Below are 19,293 nucleotides of genomic sequence, written 5' to 3' on the forward strand. Positions count from 1 at the left end.
AGTTTCACGATATCTGTCTCCGTGCTGCAGCTGCTCGCTCTCTCTCCCTCGTCTTTGTTAACTGCGAGCGGAGAGAGGCTCTTGGCCAGGCCAAGAAGACACGGGACCAGCTTCAGTTTTGAGTTCGGCGTGTGCTCCGCCAGTTGGGCTCACCTCAGTCGCAAAGTACGTGTAACCAAAGATAGACGAGTCCGAGTTCCGATCCCAGTTGTCCCAAAAGCCGCGAGCAACAACAAAATAGAGATATAGCCATCATATCGCTGGCGGATTGCGGATGCGGATAGGGGGTCGCGGATGCGGAGCGTGGCTCGTAATGTCTGCCAAAGCGTAACGAAAATTTCCAGTGCTCAAGACAACAACAACAACAACAACATCGTATCATTAATGGCATTTTCAGTTTCGAGTTTGTGTGTGAAAAAAGTGCACAAAAGTGGTAACAACAAAAATGATCAAGCAGCATGAAAATCTAAAAGGTATACAATGAAATCCCTGCCTTTTTTGCTAATCGAAAATACCTGATCGAATAATTATAATTACAATAATGGCTCGAATTACTCGAAAATATAAATGTAAAAATTAAACAAAAAATACGAATGTATATACAGTGAAAAATTGGCATTTACACACCTGCAACATTTGTTTGCTTTTGTGTTTGTGTCTACCTAGACGCTTGCAAATGTGTGTGTACATAAATGTATTGCCGCGAGTGTGTGTGTTTGCCGTTGCATAGCTGTAAACCAGTTGCCAATTGCAACGTGTTTTTTGAGTTGTTGGCCCAAGAGATAGCAAGCAAAAAAAAAAATATAAAATATAACTAGAAAATTGTGAAGTTGACAGGGAAAAATCAATGGAAGTTACAATTAGTATAAAGTGTAAAATTGGCTCAAATGTCCGGAAAAGGATATATGCCTAATAACCAAATAAAGTAATTGTCGGAACAAGAATGAAATCAGAAATCATGGTTTTATAGTGGAATTTACCACTACCCCAGCGACATAATAAAGTTTAGCAACATGACAAAATCATCTGAAGATAAATTGATATCAAAAGCTACCATTTTATAGAACTGCTTGCGTGTTACCGCCGAAAAACACGTTCGAAACGAGTGTTAAGTGACAAAGAAGAAATCACAGAAATAGAATTGAACAAAAATAGGAAAAAAATCTACAAATTAAAAAGGCTTAACTCGTCTACGTTTTCGCCTTTTTTTGGCTAATAAAGCAATTTGATATCGTAAAGAAACAACACTGAGAACTACAACAGAGTGAGATCATGATTGCAATCGCAAATGAGTGAGAGGGAGAGCAAATGAGAGGAACAGAGAAGCAGAAAGAAAGAGAGTGGGAGAGAGTTCATTTAGTTTAAGCCAGGCCAAAAAATGTATGGCAACGAAAACAGAAATCAACCAATTCAGAATTTCCATTTGTCAATAACGCCCGGCAACAACAACAAACACAAGTAGCCCATATATTACTGAGACTGGAACATATATAAATAATTTTATATCGTTTATGGATTCAAGCTCAGCTGTGTGGAGGTGTAAGAAACAAAAAAAGCGAGACGAAAAAATAAAAAACAGGCACCAATTTCGCAAAAAGCTCGCCGAGCTGACAGAACAGAAAAATTGGAAGGGAGAGAGAGCAAGAGCGAAACGCTGACGTCGGGCGGCTTGTTTTAATTTTTGTTTTAAATTTAAATTGCTAATGAATTGCTGATGTCTTATAGTTTTAAGAACTAACTAAGGGGAGATCGGCGGGCATAGGAACGGCTATAAAGTGGGATCCGCAACTTATAATTAAGAGCTCAGCTTCGGATAAAACTGCACAGAAAAAAATGACATTGTTATTGATCCGTGCTTTTAATGAATTTCTGATCCCAAATTTATTCGCTTTAAAAAAAGTGACTACATAACCTTTTTAATATTATATACTTTTTTTTAGATAAGTAACTGAGCAAAAATTATTTCTTTCTGTGCATCTCATCTTCTTATTGTTGTTATGGGGCTTTGAGAAGGGTCACTCACAGCTCAAGGTAATCAAGGTTGATGATTGTTCAAGTTTTGTTTGGGTTTGACCAAACAGACTTGCCCCTAATGACACCGAAATGTGAATCTCTTGCTCTCTTTTAACAAAGTTATATTCAGTTTTTAATTGAGCATATTAATGTGCGTCCCAAATACACTTAATGCTTAAGAATAATGACATTTTATTTTAAAGTTATAAAATGTTCTCTGGCACCTGATATTTTAGAAGATTTTGTAAACAAATTCGGGTCCAACTTAACTTACGATATTCAGTAGAATATTATTTTGCCTTTTTTCACCTAAACTCCAAGAAACCAAAAACATCTGATCGGTTGCACTCTCTAAATTGAATTCTCTCCCAGATTCTCAATCTTTCTCCAATTCTCCCCGTGCCTTTGGCAAGCCCTAAAACGTTGACGATATTCGTCTACCTGTTCTTCATTTGTTTTGTTTTGTTTTCTTTGCCCAGGTATTGTCTGACCAAACATTTTCCGCATTTTTTCATGTGTGTCCGTGAGCCAGCTATTCAGAACACATAGCATGCCGCGATCGAGTGCGAACAGGTAGAAAAGCATAATCTAGCAAAAACAACGGCTATACTGAAAAAACTTTCATTAATGCTTTTGTTCTGCGTTAGCTAAATATTTCGAGACGAGCCGCTATCTTTTGCCACACTCTTCCCCCCCAGAAAAAAGGGGTAACTGCGATTACGAGTCGTAAAAAAGAAATCCATCATTAGGTGCTGTCAACTTCGTTGCGATGGGGATTGGCACTGTGGGGTGTGGAGTACTTTTCCCAGAGTAATCATTATTTGAATTTGTTTCTAGGCAGTACATTTTTGTAATCGTAGAGTCTTAGTAGAATTCTAGAGCATCCAAAAAATAAAAAAAAAATTTAGAAGTGACAGGAATCTTGAGGCAATGAGATAAGATAATGAACTATCTTAATAAAGTTTTTAGAGAAAAACCAACAGAACAGACCAATAATAACAATAGGCATAGTTTAATCTTAATTTGAATATCATTTCTTTTGAATAGGATTTTTAGTTAGGCTTTTAAAAGTAATACAATTTGCTTCACCGCTATTTGAGCTAGCGATCCCACTGTGCATGTGTGGCGAATATCGTAAATCAGTTGCGCGCCACGTTCAAACCGCATTCGTTTTGAGCGCGTTAGTTGTTGCTGGGCGGTTGCTGGCGCTTGGTCTCCGCGGTCTTGGCTTCTAAGCCTCTGGAATGCCAACAATGTGTGTGCGTTCGGTTTTGGTTCATTTTTTTTTATTGACCGTTTCATTTACGGGCTGCTGCTGCCACTGTCGTACTTTCCATTGAGCTGAAATGGTTTTCACCCGAATGTTTTGTCGCTTTCTTGCAGTTGGCTAACGAAATGGAAAAGAAAACTTGAAATTTGTGTCGATACGATTGCAAGTTTGGTCGCGTATCTTGCAGATACATCCGCTTGTCCAAGTGAATTGCACAACCCAAAGAGCAATAAATAAGTAAACGCGTTACACGTGTCCGCAAAAGTGTCTGTGCTCGAGTCTTTGTTCGTCGTTAGCTGTGCCAAGCCAAAATGCCCGTATCCGACAGATACCAGTCATCATCATCATTATCTTCATCGCAACCATCGGCAATTGCATCGCACCAGATTTTGAGCAGCACGCACCTTGAAGTAATTGCAGCATCTGGCCATCGTCAACGCGGCGGAAAATAATGAGTCAAAATGTGGCCGATAGTCTGGTGAGTAGCTAACCCATTATCTCTCTGCAGTACATGTACTGTCCTATATACTATATACTATATAGTAAGCGTAGAAAGTAACAGGGAAATGCATAGAAAGTCATTTTGAAAGTATCTCGCCGAGCGCCGAACTTTGTGTGGAAGCTTTTGCGCAAGACTGCTAATTATTTGGTCAAATATTTGGTAGACCAAATCGGCGTGAATCGAAAAATTATGGCCTTAATATTATATTTTGATTGAATGGATTAAATATAGCAAATCTGACTCATCAGATAACTAAGATAAATTTATGGTATTATATTTTTATAAATGTTTATTATATTCTCTATATTCTAATATTCTGTATTTTGCTTGGGAGTTTGTCACTCAAAATAAACTACATAAATACGAGACCCATAATTTAGGTTGAGCTTTTGTTCTGATTAAACAGTAAACAGTATTTGGCAATTCCTATGACACATTTCTAAATCATGCTTAAAATTTAAAATTTTTTTAAATTTATATTTGTGTCATCATTTTAAATTTCTAGTTTTTATTGATCGGTCAAAGGCATAAGGTCTTCTCGCTTTTAAAAATTTGTGTACATTTTTTTTTAGTTTTTCTCCAAACTTTTTGAAAACTTTCAATACGGGCTTAAGTTTGTCCGCGTATCTTGCAAATACATCCGCTTGTCGAATTGCACAACCCTCAATGAAATAAATAATTAAACGTGTTACATTTGTACGTTAAAGTGTGCGTATCCGCTAGCTGTGGTTTTTTCCTATCCAAAATGCCCGTATCCGATAGATACGAGATATTATTAACATTGCCACCATCGGCAATTACAGAGAGCTACATTCTAAGCAGCACGCACCAAGAAGTAATTGCAGCTTTTGATCACAAAAATATTTAATTAAATCTTTAAATACCTAAATGAAAGCCACCTTTACTTGATCTCTTAGCCTTATGCAATTATCGTTATCAGCATCCTCAAGTGCATAACAGATATCAGCTCCCTTTGTCTTGAAACTTGTTGCACTCGCTAATTGATCAATTGACGTGCTTCGGGGGACAATGTTTATCCAATGTCTACAGTCAAACAAACAAAACAAAAGACATCGTTTGATTGGTGCTTACGTAAATGCACGTTTTATTAATATTTCTCCTTATTGATTTCCCCGTCAACTTTCTTCAGTCGTTGCCAAATACCACAACACATTCAGGTATTTCCATTTCCATAATTATGTCATTCCAGTTCACATGTTTGGCCGGGTGGTCAAATGATAGCCCAAAAAGTCAAACAAAGCAAGTAGATAAATTATTTAAATTTTTCCTACGGCATTAATCAAAATTTTTAAAAGAAAACACTGCGAGTCTTAAAGTTTTAAGAGGCTCATAAATTCCGTTGATAAATGAGTGAAGATAATTACAACAAATGCTATTGTGGGGGTCAGTATGAAGTTGCCCCAAAAAATACTAAAATAAATACTCGTTGTTACCGAGGGAGAGTGGTGAGAGAGTTCTGATGAGAAATAAACAACCCAGGCAATTGCTCATCAGAAAAACATAAACAGAGCGGGAAAGGTCGGATCAAGTTAGAATAATAATACTAAGGTCTCCGACTATTAAATACCTTGTAGTTAAAAGAGCTTCCCAATTGGTGAGGCTTAACTATGTTAAGTCAATTATGTTAAAAACTTTATAATTTATAAAAAATTCATTATGAATTAATGGTTTTTGAAATTAATGAATTATTATTTAAGTTCCTTATAAGCTATATCTATCTATCTATATGATATAATCCTTACATTCGTGTTACAAACGTTAAGATAAAACCAAAATACCTTTTCATTGGGCATAACATTAATAGTGGGTGTTAAAAGTTCCCACGGTCCAAAACTGGAATACCTGAGAGAGCGCGAGAGAGTGTTCAACTTAGAGAACACATCACGGGGATGCTACAGTTACATCCGGCGAGCAACCCTCTCAACTGCTTGTGTTCTAATTGGAAGAGAGTGAATCCCCCCAGACAGAGAGAGTGAGAGAGGGCGCCAGAATGAACGATGGGGTTTTCAGGCGTCGTTTGTTCTGAGCGGGCAGAGTTCGTTTTCGACTGTTGTTGGCGGCGGTTGTGTCGCGTGTCTCTCTGCCGAGAGATTTGTGTGTGTGTCTCGCGCGCGTTTTACGCCCTGCGCCTCGCCCCCCATTTCCAATTGGAGAAACCTCCGAATGTGAATTTTGTATAATGTTTTTGTAATAACATGGATATCTCATGTTGAGATTTTCAGCCAGGCGAATGAAAATGCAAGCGGTATCCCGAAAATCGGTGTTAACGTGTGTGCGAATGCAACAATAAACGAAAGCAGCAAAAGAGATAAAAGTGAAAATAAATAAATAGTAGAGAAGGCGTGCTAAAGCACGAGAGCAAAAGGAGATTGCCAAGCAGACGTATAGACGTAGTGCAACGAACCCTTTTACGCGGACCAAGGATTCACCACTTACCACTAACCAGTGAACAAATACCACCCCCCACCTCTATTGCTCCTGGGTGTGTTTCTGTGTGTCCCGTTGACTCATCGTTCCCAGGAAGCTGAACAACGGTATAGCGGTCTACCACACAGAAGCTCAGAAAAAAGAGCAGCAGGAATATCGATTTTACTTGCCTTTACTTATACACCACCCACCACCCCCACCATCCATTGAACTGCACTTGGGTGAAGGAGAAAAACAGCAGAAGCCATTAAAGGAGACGTGTCAATTAAAGAAAAACAGAAGAGAAGGAGGATAACGGATAGCTTATACCTCATTGGAAATCTCAGCAACATTTCGCAAGGAACAAAAGCCAATCTCAAATGGTAAAAAAACACCGTAATCCATCAGAGCAGATAAAAAAGGGGCACTTAAGATCTATTGGTTCTCAAGTTACCCTTACAGTGGTCACTCAAACGAAACGTCTAAGAGTTTTTAACAATATTAAATGTGATTTTTTGATTTTGAGATAAAAAGTTATGATAAGATTGTAGTGAAACCATTGTAAGGGTATGGTTGTTAAATGTGATATATTTTTATCATCACTTTTGACCCGCGCCCCTAAATCAAACAATATATACAATGGCGTACCCTTTTTTTTGGCCCAAAAATGTTGAGCTCTGAAAACAGTTTGCTTTGTACTTGATCAGGTAATGTCTTCGAGGGGGGATTACTGTAGTGTCTTGGTATCGAATCACAAATAAATGTCAACAGCGATTATGAGTAAAAGGCAGTGGCATGGAAAATTTACGCCTTAGTGGAGTCCAAAAATAAAACGCGTCTGGGAAAAGGACTAGGAGTCGATAAAGGAAATGACATTTATAAATGAATTACATGAGAAAGACCGACCTGGAAAAGCTCTGTTATTTTTCTTATATTAAAAATGCATGAAATTTTCTACACTTTCGTTGCGTACAAAGGGTATACTTAAACGATGAATAATGAAGGTTTCCAGTTTTAATATTTCCATGAATTTCAAATATGGCAGGCCACAAATTATTTTGGAACAGATGAAGTTATAAAAGTGTTTACAAAAATGATTCATTTGAGAACGGGCTACATATTATTTAAGCTGCAGTTTCCGTTTTGTTTTCGTTTCTTTATCATCCATTTATGTGGAGAGCCCCTGCAAACATTTATCAGCTCCCATTGTATGCAAAACAAAAGCTCCGCCTCTTCCTCTTCTCGGTGGAGAACGGTGGAGAATGCATAAAAATAATTTACGTGGCGAACTATGCTCAGTGGCTCAAGCTTTAGTTCAAGTTGATATGTTTTCGTATTGTTTGTACATCATCTCTGCTGCCCGACGGATGTGGTTTGATAATAGCCGAAAGAGCGGGACAGAAGGTAAATAGTAGAGATGGAAAGGTACACAAAAAGAAACATGTTGGCTAAATTGGAAAGGCATTATCGGTATTTTACTATAATTAAATATATAAAAACAGGATGTGGCAGTGGTTGTGTATTAGGCAAAATCGAGTGATTGGTACTTCTTTAAAAATAATTATAATAGATTTCTTTGAGCGTATGGGAAATGGATCTCTTAAACAAAACTGACCTTTTCCTTTTAGAAAGTTAACCATTTGTAAGCCAAAAAGTGTTTAAAAACGTATGTATATTTGTTAGATTTTTTTTAAGAATTTATATGGCATTTTAAACATTTCATAAAATGTCCTACATTTTTTTCGTGTGCACCGGGGGGAGCAACAATGTTGTCAAGCTGAGTGCGTCGGATGCAGTCACATGTAACTGACAGTCAGTCAGAGTCATTTAGTCAGTCAGTCATTCAGAGATGACGAAGGGGAGAGTGGTGTTTAGTTTCAGTCTCTTTTTTCTTTGGCGTTTTCAATTTTATTTTGCGCTGTTTTTTTGCCGCCGCCTCTGTTGCTGCAATTCACAAACTCGTGCCAGGGTTCGCCGATTCAAAAATAGATATTCGTGTCTACAATTGCGGTCAAAAAAAATGTTTTCTAATATTTTACAAGATAGGCGCAATTCTGGTTGAATTCGGATCATTTATCTATTGCTTACAAATCCTCGAAAAATGTTTTAAGCATTCAAATGTCTGATTTATAAATCATATTTTTGTAAAATATTTCATTAGTTGCTCTAGATATATTGTTTTTTTCGATGTTCCATTATTTTGACTCTGGCTGTATCCCTGTTTGTTGAAAAATCAACCCCAAATGCAAACTGCAAACCCAATGGCCATCCGCTTTGATGTTGTTGTTCGACTCTGCTTTGTTTTGGTCTCTGGCTATTTTTGCCAAGATCTGTAATTGAGTGAACCCCTCGGCAGAAAAAAGCAAACACCACCCACGCGATTTTCTGGAGGAAAGGTCACCTGCTCTATATATAGACAGATGATGTGGGCCGCCCCAATTAGCCGCCCCATCATACTTGGATGTTATTTCTTTATAATTGAGGCGCTTGTATACACAAACACGAAAATGTTTGATAATTGCCCGTCTGCCATTATAATACTATAATATTTCATCGTTTAATGAGCTAAATTTCTGACGCTGTTTTTTCTTGGTCTGGGTATTTTCTGATGAATCACTCGATTCGAAAAGGTAAAACTCAGTCGTATGCAAATGTTGTTTCCTCCCAGAGTCGTGTTCTGTTTCTCTCGGTCTTGGTCTCGTTTTCGTTTGGCATTCGTTGTAATAATAATCGTGAATGAAATGAGTGTGCTCAGGTTCTGGGGCTTGGTACGAACCGAGTGCAATATATGTGCATATTGATTAGACGAAGGCATCTCAAACAATTCAATTACAAATGTGTACATATGCGCAAATGGGTCTGGGTTGTTGGGTCTTCAAGCTTGAAGGACTTTTTCTAATCAGTTCTGGTCTCAAAGTTCGACTTGGAGAAGCTTTGTTTCATTTGTGGAACAAGCAAGCATATTTTCTTATCGCTTTAAGTAATATTTAATGATAATTAACATATGCAATCTTTAGAGTAAACATGGCTATGCAAACGTTGATCTAAAAAATAAATAAATAATTAATTGAAACTTTGTTTTTGGAATATTGCTATAATATTTTGATATTTCCAAGGAATTCTTCAATTGTTATTCAGTTTTGAGAGTAAAAATACATTTTGAATCAGATTTACTCGGAATCGGAATCATCATTGCCTTTTATTAATATTTATAGTTAGCAAAAATAAATACAAATATTTGTTTTCCATCTTTAAATGGTTTACTTCGACCTTCAGGAAAATAATTGAAATGTACATTTCCATTTGAAAATGCTTCGCTGCACAGAGCAAACGGATCTAATGAATTTCTACTCGCAATCTACGAATAATTCATGCTCGAATTAGGAGCTTTGTTCCGATTGCATCAAGTTTATGGCTTCGCCTCGGGAATAAAATCCTAGATATCCCCCAAGAATGACGCATGCCAGTCGAACGTGCTCAATTATCGACGGACTTCGTTTGTGGTTTATTTGATTGTGCCTGATTTAATTTTCGTGATGCGTATTTGATTGTTTGGGGTTTCGATGCATTGGTAGTTTAATTTCCAGGCATCTCATATACAATTTGATACACTTGGCCACGCGAGGCACGTTCCAGAACCGAGACCTCTGGACCCGACCTTTTTCTCCTTTTCTCACGCATGACCAACACGGCTGACCTCTCCTCAAATAATGTGTTTTTCTTAGCCGAGATTAACTGTCTCAAAGACCCACCGACCAAATGACATTTCTCTTCGCACGAATTTGGCCAAAAACAAGTTATGTAATTGGTAATGGAGCCGGGCCAGGCTGTAATTGAGCAAAACTGCAAAATTGTCGGAGTTGGCCTGAATTTATGGCTAAACTCAACATGAAATGGGCTGGGCCAGTTCATCTCCGACGAGGTAAATGCCATAAAACTGACGGGAAAAAGGAAAGCGCAACGCAGTTTCCACACCAGAGACATGAAAATATTTATCTAGGCAAAATATTGTAGAGTTGGCTTCAACGAATGGGAAATACTCTTATACAAATCCTTACAGAAAGGTTTTAAAGGAAATTAAATAATAATTGATTTGGTTTTTTTTTTATAAAATGAATTTAAAAGATTAAGAATTTGTGCACACCATTTTATATATTTTCCTCTTTTTGAAAATGTAATTTTTTGTATTCAATTAGGGTTTTTATTTATTAGTATTACATTGAGTTAAGTTTGAGAATTTAGTTTTAATCTTGACGAGGATCTTCATGTTCGAAGTTTGTTTGTATAAAAAACTTTTCCTGTTGCTTTCCTTTGTTAGAGTATTTTTCCTTGGCGAAAACCTGTGCGCAGCTGTCAATAGGCGTGGAAGACTAAGGCCCAAAATCAACAACAACAAACTAGTTGTTCGCAATAACTTCCTGGTAAAAGTTGAACACATCTCGAAATGGGGGGCCCGAATGATCATACTTGGGATGTTGTTTACGATTATAGGCCGGGATGAACGGCGCTGCTAAAACAATATCGAGGAATTGTTAAACAAAGATTGCCCGTAAATTTGCCCCCGGGCATTTTGGGGAAATGTGAATCGGGGGTTTCAAGGGGTTGGCGCTTCCCATTTAGCCAAAAATGGATGAGTAAATAGTGAGCGCCACTTGAAGTACAAGTCGCTTGTCACTTTTTGTTTGTATATTTGTTGCTTTTTTTTCTATTTTTAGGTATATATTTTTTTTTTTTTTTTTTTTTTTGGGAGCTCATAAACATCAAATACAGCTGAACAATGCGAGTGGTTAGTGCTCGTGTGTATGTTTTTTTGGGAGTCAAATCGTAGCCAAGGTCAGGGGCTCTGTGAACGAACGGAGAAGACAGCTCAAATGGGTTGAGGGTCGCAGTCAATCAATGAACCGCAGCCCGAAACCCAAGATCAAGTACAAAGCAACCTCTTCAGAGTTGAACACCCCCTCCAAAAAAAAAAAAAACTATAAGTGTGTAAATAAACCCCCTTCCTCCCCTGAAAAAACTTGCAGAATTTCACAAGTCGCGCCAACTGCAAATGCCCGCATAGCCAAAAGCACCAGCAGAAGCCCGCTCTGATCAAGAGTCACACCTGCGCCTATCAGTTGCAGGACCTGACAGGATATAACCGCGCCCTAATGCCTCCGCTCGACAACACGGACTTCAGCAGTGCCTTTCGGCAGGGGAACAACAACACCACCAGCCAATCCTGCGCCTATCACCAGCAGCAGGATCCGAAGGATTCGAAGAGGCAGTACCACCATCACACTTGTCCAAGGCAAAGGAAAAAGTCCTCGACGCCGAACCCTCCAGCTTATATGTGCCAGCAGCACCAGGAACCCCAGCAGCAGCGAAGATCCCGCTCTGCATCGGCGAAACCTCGAAGGAATAGCTCCTATCACTCCTACGATGATCTGGATGTCTCGTCAGCGGTTCTCAATGCGGAACGCAAGGTGGTGGCCAGCTTGAAGTACCTTTGTGCCTGCACGGGAGCCACCTTGAGGAATCTCTCCAAGAAAACCAAAGACCTGCACGCCAAAAACTATACCTACACGAAGGTAAATTGAGGAACTATTAAGCATGTTGTCATCAGTTCAAATTTTCAATTTTAAAAATATATTATTAAGACTAATGCATTCCCAAGGTTACGTATTTGAACTAATTTAATAAGCACTAAATACGAATAATTAAATTTATAATATTTAGTAATACTTCTATATATTAATAGATATTTCTTTCTGTTTTATAAATTAATTATTGCTCTTTACTCTACCCCAATACTATATACAAAGGTTTCGCATTATTTTCTATTTAGGTTTCCTTTGCGTAAAAATTTAATTACATAAAAGCATCTTTATAAACAGAAAACTTGTAATTTTTGTCTGCTTTTTCCATTTCCCACGACTTTTAAGCTTTTGTGTGACTTCACCTAATGTGAGACACTTGTCGAGTTACAGATACCTGAGTCACATCCGGCTTAATTATGTTTACCCAATTGGTTGTCTAATTGGCACTAATTAATTGCTTCAGTTGCATGCAAGAATTTAAGACGTGGAGGAAGGGGATAGACAATCAATTAAAGCTCAATTGCTTAGGCAATTTATCTGTTCATGGCTGACTCCGCACTAGTAAATACTTCTAACATTTATTTTTATTCGAAATAAACGTTTCTTTTTACAACACAAAAATAATTCAAACTTGATACCTATATATGTAGTATAAGTTAGTACCATTATACATAGTAAGTACTACATAGTGAAACTTGTACAATGCTAAATAATTGTCTGATAGCCAAACATATCACTTGATTCGTTGAGAACTTTAACCTAGTGATAATAATAGAACAGAGGGATTCACAGTCGGAAGTGAATGAATGAAATGGTCTCCGCGAAATCATTTAATCTTATTTCCTAAAATAAGTAACAATCTCATTTGATTTTCTACAAAGAGAGTTTTTAACTGAAATCTCTGTCAATTGTTAAGTGACTCAATGATGAGTTTACCGATCAAAATTCCGGCTTGCAGCCAATAAATCAGTGTCTACTTAAACATGATTTACTACAGAATTCATTCCTTTAAATCATTTTAAAGTATCAGTACTAGTATTTTCTTCACTTTTTGACGCAAATGGGGAATTGAACTGAGCTGCCATAATGCGTCATTAATTAAACAGCGAAACCGAATGAAAACAGCAGCGCGTATAAGGCATCCAAAACACAGAAAAAAAACTGCCAAATAAATAACAAATAAATTAAATAAATACGTATACGCTATATATGTGAATATTCCACAATGCGAATCAAGAACAGCGGCAAAAGTTTTTGGCAGATGCCGCTAAGGAAATTCGCTGCCGTGCCGATGATCGTGAATCGGAATTGATTAAATGCTGCCTTCACATTGTATATGTACTGACATATATGCACATACATTTATATATATATTCGCCTAATGAATTTGGGAAGGGGAAGTGTGTGTAAATCAGCCAGCCGAAAAATAAAACAGAAAGCGGCAATTAAGCTCAAGCATACAACAATTAGATGAAAACAATTGCAATTTTGTTTCTTATGTTTTGGGATTTTTTAGCAGGAACATCGTTTGCCCAGCTGTTGTTATTGAATTCCGTTTAGCGGGGGACTCACTAATCGCAGGCTTATTTTTTTAAGTGCAAATGGATCGCAAGATTACCCCATTCGGTATGCCCTTACATTGCCACATCTTGTCTTCTATTTTTGCAAGGCCATTTGGAAGTGTTTCAGCTGTTTCCAGATCCATCTCCGAGCAAACAAAAATTTATGCACAATTACCCAAAATAACAACAAATCGCCCTCTTGCCTGCCACTTAACACGCCCTGGGGAAAAATGGTGGCTCGTTTTGTAGTTTCCATGTTTTTACGAAATATTAAAGTACTTCAGTGAAAATTTACGAAATGCTGGCGAAGTGAACTAAACATTTGCTCAAATTGGTTCGCTTTTGTTGGTGTAATCAAAGCGCATGCGGGCAATTAATTGGATCAACATGAAGTTCGTGTCTGTCAGTCTGGGATGGATGACCCCTCCTCATGTACGTGTGTGTGAATTTTCGTGTGGCAGACCCCCTCCCCCTTTTTTTTACCCCCTCCTACCCCCCATCAAATCATGTTTATGTTTTTGCATTCCGTTTGGGATTCTCATTTGGGGTCAGCATGATGTTGTTTCTATTGTTCCTGTATCTACACAGGGAAATCATTTATCCTTTTATTATTAACTTATTTTGATGGAAAATATATAATATAATGTTCTGGAAAAGTAAAAAAAAACTATATATGTATACCTATATTATATAAAAATATAATGTTGTATCGATTTTTGAAAATGATAATTTTGTGAAACTTAAAAAAAGTAAAGTAAAAAAAATGTTAAGCAAAAATACTTTTTAGAAGTTTTAAGAACAAGCTCTTGTATTTATTTATTTTTTTTTAATATTAATTTTTCATCCGAAATGAAGGAACTTTTTTTCGCTGTGCGGGGGAAATCTTTTTATAGTGACTTCTGTTAATCCACAGCTTTGTTGTAACTTTTGTTGCTGTTTATTATTGGGGGGCGCCAACACTCCAACACTCTCCGAGTTTGCGTGCCTTTCCCCTTGTGGTTGCTGTTGTTGCCCGTTTATTCATTCACTTCTCGTTTAATGCTTTTTCACGCTTTTGGCATTGCTGCGAGTAAATTTCAATTTAAATACTTGTGCACCCATTTATGTGGGCCCGTCTGTGTGTGGTATTTACATAGTTTTTACATAAACACAATAGGTATTTTGTAAATCGCTGCCTTTGTTTGTTGCATGAATTTCCAATTAGAATTTTAATGCTTCGCCGTTGATTAAGCGAAAATATGTTAGGCATTTTCCGGGTGCCTAGGGCCTTGGGAAATAAGTGGTATAAATACTTAAATAAATGCGTTTGTAACGGAGCTCTTTGTACGGAAAAGACATGACGAAAGTCAACAAGTTTTAATAAGCAATTTAGGACTAAAATCTGAAATTTCACAATCTCTCATGTTATTTTAATTTCGCTTTTCACTTCCAATTAGGCTGGGCAATTTCGGCAACATTTTCATTTTCATCTCTTTAGAAACACATTTAGTTTTGCTCCAAGCAACAAATTAGCAAAGAATTTATGTATCAATTAAAATACCACGACTAGACATGAACAAATGTTGTTTGGGCCGTAACATTGCCAAAGATGCCACACGAAACGGAAATGGAAATGCCAGACAACCGGATTTTTCACAAAAACAAACAATTTTCTGATTCAAAACAATTGGCAAAATCTAAAGACATAATGTTTATATTGGAAATATTTAAAATTTGTTGAACTCGCATTAAGGGGAAAAAATTAAAAATACGTCGGAAATTGTGTCTAAGTTTAGACTTATGATAAATTCGATTGCTATTATATTGGCCGTGATCTTTGACTTTGACACAGATTTTAAATTTTGCTTAAGCAGCATAAATAAATCAATTTTTTTTATTGAATATTAACGAAAAGTTTTGAACTATAAATAAAAATTTATTTTTGCACACTGGGGTTTCGTTTGGAATAATTTATGATAGGCAAACATAATTTTATTCCTATTCAACACAGAAATTATGAATTCGTATCTTACCTGTTTTATAAAATATAAGAAAATAGTTTTAGCATACCAGCACAATTTTCCACATAAAGTTTAGGCGAAAGCTAGCTTCCTGAAGTTACAAAATGTAAAACAGGCAATCAACTAAAACTAATCCACTTTCCGTTTTCATTATTTTACAGCCCACGTGGCGCCTTTGGGGCGAAGAGCACGAGAAGAATGCAATTTTCACCGTTTACCTGAAGAAAGTGCGATACCACCGACCAACGCCCACGGCGAGCAATGTAAGTAATCCCCAAAATCAATTACAAGGATAACATCTTTAGATGGAAACTTTTTCTTAACACCTAGATTGTGGCTACTAGTTATTAAACTTAGCTCAGAACGATTTTAGTTGTCTTGAAAATTGTTTAACTTGTTTACAGTTGTTAAGACAATAAATGATTTGTAGAAGAGCTTAATTAATTTTATTAAATATTGTACATTTAGAATGTAACAAGCAATTAGAAACTGGTAACTGTATTTAAATATTCTAGTTTAAATATGTATCCTAAAATATGTTTAATTCGTTGCTCTTAATTTTCTTATTAAATATAAACCTAATTCCTTTTCTGACCTTTCTTTTATGCAGGACTCAGATGATGAGATTTCCCATCTGGAGTGGGAGACAGTGAGAGTTCGCTTTGTGAAGGCGGCTACCTTGGCCCGATTGGTGGAGGCTCTGGCCACCGACGATGGGGAGCTGGAGTCCACCTTCATTAACGTGTTCCTGTCCACGTATCGCACCTTCTCCACACCCAAACAAGTGCTCAGTTTGCTGACGCAGCGCTACGATGCGCTGCACGACAAGCATCTGGAGGAGTTGGAGCAGGCGCAGCAGAATGGCCAGGACATGGATCCCGCCTACGATCCCCATGCCTCCATCCACGAGCAGCACAAGAAAACTCTAGTCTCGGCGCTGCACGTCTGGCTGGATGGATTCCCGGAGGATTGGCAAGAAGATAACCTGCAGCAGGTAAGAAAAAATATATGGAAATATGTACAAATTTAATTAATAATTAATTATATTTTATGCAGATTCTAGCCTTTGCCACCAAGCGACTGAAACGATCCGATCTGCACATCAAGGTGTTGAATCGTCTGGAGCGACTCATCCGACAGTCGGTCTATGGAAATGGCGGTGGAAATGGTGGCTCAGAGAGCAATGGTCTCTCGTGGCTTTCAGCAGCTGGTTCGCAACAGATGCAGCAGTTCATGATTCCCACGCACTATGGCTCTTCGTACGACCTCACGGATCAGTTCAATGGCCTGTATCTCTCGCCAATGGGCCATGGACCCATCTATCGTGGACCAACTCACTTCCTGCAAGCCTTCCGATTTCCACACGTGCCTGTCCGTCATTTTGCCGAGCAGCTGACCCGCATGGACACGGAGTTGTTTAAGCGATTGATTCCCCATCAGTGCCTTGGACACACGTGGGCACGAAGGGATAGCGGAGGATCGGAGACTGTGGTGGCCACCATCAACCAATTCAATGCGGTGCTCTTTCGAGTGGTGTCCAGTATCCTGATCGATAGGCTGAAACCGCAGGTGGGTTAATTAAAAACCCTTTTTTCATAGGATTTTTTAAAGAATTTTTTCTATTATTAATTTAATTTTTAATTGATTTATTAGGAGCGCGCTCTGAACATTTCACGTTGGATTGACATTGCCCAAGAGCTGCGCATGCTCAAAAACTTTAGTTCACTCAAGGCCATTATTTCGGCCCTGAATTCCAATTCCATATACCGCCTCTCCAAAATCTGGGAAGTGCTGCCTAAAGAAAGGGTAAGTTCTAATAATATATTCAATTAAAAGGGGTTATAAATTATTTTAATATTTATTCCTAATAGATGGAAGTCTTCACGGAGCTGGCGAGGATTTGCTCGGAGGACAATAATGCTTCCACTCTTCGCGAAGTACTGAAACGTGAGGGAACGGCCAAGAATCCAGATCCTAGCAGCGATCAAAGCGATCGGCATCTGCAGAAGCTCATCTTAAATCTAGGCACTCAGACATCCCACGGAACGATACCCTATCTGGGTACCTTCCTCACCGATCTTACCATGATCCACACGGCCAACCCTGATTACCTCACCGAAAATAAGCTTATTAACTTCGACAAGAAGCGCAAGGAATTCGAGGTTTTGGCGCAAATCAAATTGCTTCAGGGAGCGGCAAATACGTATAATCTCCAAGCGGATGCCCTCTTTGATCACTGGTTCAACTCGATGCCCGTTTTTGATGAGAGGGAGGCATTCGAGCTGAGTTGCCGACTGGAACCTCCGCCGCCGGCTCCCCGGAAATCGGTGGTCAGCACCAACACCTCGCTAACGAATACGACCGCCTCGTCGACGGCTTCCATAATGGGCCATCGGAAGACTGACTCCATACACTCCAATTCGAGCAGTGGGGCGGGATCGCAGTTCTATTGTGAACTGAACAGTAGCACCAGCTCAAGGCACAACTCCCTGGATCGGGATGCCCACCATCAGCACGCCTCTTTGATGTCCGCCTCGAGTAGTGTATCCAATCTGTCCTTGGACTCCAGTAATTCTGGTGGGCGGCAATCCGGCAAGCTGACGCATTCCCAGTCCATGGGAAATGGTCTTAAATCTCATGGTAATGGCACTTCAAATGGTGGATCTCCGCACATAAATGCTCAGCTGGTGCAACCAACAAGTGGAACTCCCCAATCGGCTCCCGATTTCTATATCATCCGCGTGACTTATGAAACGGACAACATAGAACTCGATGGCATTGTACTTTACAAGAGCATTATGCTCGGAAATAATGAGCGAACGCCGCAGGTGATCCGAAATGCTATGCTAAAGTTGGGACTGGAAGATGATCCGGATAGGTTTACCCTGGCGCAGGTTTTACCCGACAAAGAACTGGTAATGCCGAAGAATGCGAATGTCTACTATGCGGTCAATACGAACTACAACCTCAACTTTATCCTGAGACCGAGGAAGGAAGAGGGCGTGGCTGGCAGCTAGTCCACAGCCGTGCCCCTGTCCCAATTGTGGTGTCTGGGATACGAGGGCGAGGAGTAAAAGTGAAGAAGGATTACTTTTTTGGGGGGAATTGTACATAGCTAGAGCTTGACTCGCCCATGACAAAACTGGATAAACCAATTTCTATTTAGGTTCGTAGTACGTTTAAGTTATTTATTGAAAAGTGAAAGAATCATAGAAGCAATGATTTCGATTAGTTCGATTACCGATTATTTCGATGAATATCTTTAGATTCAAACCTGTCAATTAGCACTTAGCAAAACTTTTGTAATCTCTGATTTTTCCCAAGCCTAGAGCTCGTTGTATAAGTCCATTGAAAATCCAACCCAAAACATATATATTATATAGAGACTCTACTGGAATATTTGCTGATATTTACATAAACACAACCATATATATTTACGTATATATTTATATATACAACAATTGATATTCTACGTGTGGTACAATAATTTGGGATCTTGAAACAGATATTACTTTGGTTTAAGGATCCTCGTTGTCTTTACTTTCAACTGAGGACTTTCGAACACAAAACAACTAAGCATATTTGTATAGATGTTTTTACCCACTGTACGTGTATTATAAATACAAAATTAAAAATAAGTACTATTTGTAACTGTTTCCAAATGGAGTGCACAACAACAAATAATGTTTATCAATAACTTTAGCGTGTAAAGAAATTGTATTTCAGATTTTGTAAGTTATCTACATTGAAAATTAATAAGAGAATGAAACAATTATACACTAAGGAACCACTTCGATTTATACATATTAAATATGATAGTTATATAAATGCAAAGAGAAGTAAACAATAGAAGAAAAACAGAGTAATAATGTACATATATAAATGAAAAGCGATAATTTGTGTTCTTCTGCAAAATAAATTGTACCAAAAGAAAGCATAA

General features: G+C 38.2%; 1 protein-coding gene across 2 annotated transcripts; it reads left to right on the plus strand.

The window, feature by feature from the left end:
• The first annotated feature begins 134 nt into the window (after positions 1-134).
• On the plus strand, positions 135-19,293 carry LOC108086942 (ral guanine nucleotide dissociation stimulator-like 1). 2 transcript variants are annotated; one of them, XM_017184053.1, is made up of 7 exons: positions 135-473; positions 3,397-3,761; positions 15,515-15,616; positions 15,964-16,347; positions 16,410-16,922; positions 17,007-17,159; positions 17,225-19,293. In XM_017184053.1, the coding sequence occupies exons 2-7, from the start codon at positions 3,735-3,737 to the stop codon at positions 18,368-18,370; spliced, it is 2,325 nt and encodes a 774-aa protein (XP_017039542.1). In that variant the 5' UTR covers positions 135-473; positions 3,397-3,734; the 3' UTR covers positions 18,371-19,293. The 2 variants fall into 2 exon arrangements, with proteins under 2 accessions (XP_017039542.1, XP_017039541.1); XM_017184052.2 differs by lacking the exons at positions 135-473; positions 3,397-3,761 and adding exons at positions 5,838-6,595; positions 11,237-11,782.

Source organism: Drosophila ficusphila, unplaced genomic scaffold (assembly GCF_018152265.1).
Source record: "Drosophila ficusphila isolate 14025-0441.05 unplaced genomic scaffold, ASM1815226v1 contig_286, whole genome shotgun sequence".
NCBI classification, from domain to species: Eukaryota; Metazoa; Arthropoda; class Insecta; order Diptera; family Drosophilidae; genus Drosophila; species Drosophila ficusphila.

What these genes read in the sequence shown, in the direction of transcription:
- LOC108086942 (XM_017184052.2), top strand. An exon ending in CAACGCCCACGGCGAGCAAT is followed by an intron (nt 15,617 to 15,963) that starts GTAAGTAATCCC and finishes TCTTTTATGCAG; the next exon opens with GACTCAGATGATGAGATTTC. An exon ending in AAGTGCTGCCTAAAGAAAGG is followed by an intron (nt 17,160 to 17,224) that starts GTAAGTTCTAAT and finishes TATTCCTAATAG; the next exon opens with ATGGAAGTCTTCACGGAGCT.